At 34.7% G+C, this 2,325-nt stretch overlaps 1 protein-coding gene across 1 annotated transcript; it reads right to left on the reverse strand.

Moving 5' to 3' along the window:
• Positions 1–435: 435 nt before the first annotated feature.
• Positions 436–1,983, reverse strand: LOC145046101 (uncharacterized). The gene has a single exon (XM_078994385.1). It carries the CDS (start codon positions 1,981–1,983, stop codon positions 436–438), a length of 1,548 nt encoding a protein of 515 aa, XP_078850511.1.
• Between the last annotated feature and the right edge of the window lie 342 nt (positions 1,984–2,325).

A 2,325-nucleotide genomic window follows, 5' to 3' on the forward strand; every position in this document is an offset into this window, starting at 1 on the left:
ATCGTTGCATTAGGACGTGATGATCGTGACACTTCATCCCAACCAAAATTGATTCAGTATCATTAACCTTCTTCTTAAAGTTAGATCCAAAACCATCAGGTAGTCTCACTCCTTTAATGAATTGATAGAAACGTTGTCGATCAATTGGTTTGAAAGAGTAAGAAGCATGTGGGAGTATTTCCTTCTTCTTGTTTTCTTCCTTGTTGTGTTTCTTCATCTTCTTGACTTTCTCTTTTGGCCATTGATCTGGTCTAATGCCCATATTTTTCAAGTCAATTCTTGCTTCTTTTTTATCTCTGCTTTTATCGTTCATTAGTGCAGTATTCAACACACTCTCATTCACATTCTTTGAAATGTGCATAACATCGAAATTGTGTTTTAGGTTGAGGGAAGACCAATACTCAAGCTCAAAGAAGATACTTCGTTTTGCCCAATTTAACTCTCTTTTTTTCTTTGATCGTCGCGCTTTCTTTTTTTGCCCCCATAATCAGGATGTTTCCCTGGAATTCGATCAGAGAAAAAATTTACTTGCTTTAATATAGTTGCATTACTGAATCTTCTAGGTAGCGGTCTTGTCTTAGGTTGACCATCAAACAATAGACTCTCCCTCCAACTATGGTTTATATTCAAGAATCGTCTGTAACCAACATAAGACATCTTGTTGGTCACATAAATGGAAGATGTGTCTTCGTTACAACTAGGGCATGCTAAATAACCTTGACCACTCCATCCAGACAGACTATTACGTGCTGGGAAATCATTGATAGTCCATAAAAACATCGCACACATATTGAATACAGTGTTGGTGTATGCATCTCTCATTTGGACTCCTTCGACCCACAACATTTTCAACTCATCTACCAAAGGCCTCAAGTAAACATCAATGTCCTTTGTGGGTGATCTAGGACTAGGAATCAGCAAAGTTAGCATGAAAGAAGACTCCTTCATAAATATCCATGGTGGTGTATTGTAGGTAGTCAATATAACCGGCCAAATATTATAATTGTTATTAAAGTTGTCGAATGGATTAAAGCCATCAGCAGCTAAACCTAGACGAACATTTCTAGGTTCTTTGGAAAACTCTGGATATCTCTTATCAAATTCTTGCCATGAATTCCCATCTACTGGATGATACATCATACCATTCGTTGATCTTCCAGTATTATGCCAAATCATATCTTTAGCTGTGAATCTGGAACTATACATCCGTCGAAGTCTTGCAGTCAAAGGAAAGTACCGCAACACTTTTTGTGGTACTCGCTTCCCCTTTGTGGTTGTGTCCACCCATCTACCCTCGTTACAAATCAGATAATTCTGCATGGAATCATTCTCCTTCCAAAACAAAGCACAATCATATTTGCAAGCATGGATGGACTCATATCCTAACCCTATCTTTCTCAACTTTTTCTTAGCTTCATAGTGTGAAGTTGGAATCTTGCTCTTCGGGAAAGCAAATCTTAGGAACTCTAAAAGTTGGTCAAATGAACTATTTGTCCATTTATTGATCACTTTAATATGCAACAACTTTGCCAAAAAGTTTAAATAAGACATCTCACAATCAGGGTGTAACTTGGTATTGAGCTCCTCAAATAAAGCATCAAATTTTGGGTCCATGCCTCGTCCTTCATCATCTGTATTTTCTTCATTTGTATTTTGTTCCGCCATAACATCATCAATTACATCAAACATCTCATTATTTGTTGGAATGTTTATTGGAGTCGAATTGTAGCCCAAATCCGAAACAGAATGCTTCTCACCATGATAAATCCATATAGTATACGATTTTAGAAACCCACGGTCATGTATATGGGCATAAACCATACTCAACAAATGTCGATACATATTCACACACTTTACGCATGGACAATGCACTTTGTCTTCAGAGTCAACATGTTTCCTAGCAATCTCCATAAAGTTTTTAAGACCTTCCAAGAATTTTGGGGACGTTCGGTGTTCCCGAATCCAACTCTTATCGATCGTCATTACTGTTTAATTATAAAAAATTAGATTGTATACATAGTTACAATAAATGTACTTTTATTAGTTTAAATATTTTTATATTTTGTTTACTCTCAATAAACATACTTTTATTAGTTTAAATATTTTTATATTTTCTTTTATGTTGCTATTAGTAACGTTTGTTCTTAATGAAAAAACTTTATTAGTTTAAATCTTTTTATATTTTCATGAATCCAACTCTTATGGACTGTCATTACTATTTCTTTATTAAAAATAACATTGTTGTATACATAGTTAAATTGTATGAATTTTTGTTTGAGAAAAAAAAAACAGACGGAATAGATATTGACAAGTATATAAAGAAAT

Source organism: Lactuca saligna, chromosome 5 (genome assembly GCF_052625555.1).
Source record: "Lactuca saligna cultivar CGN05327 chromosome 5, ASM5262555v1, whole genome shotgun sequence".
NCBI classification, from domain to species: Eukaryota; Viridiplantae; Streptophyta; class Magnoliopsida; order Asterales; family Asteraceae; genus Lactuca; species Lactuca saligna.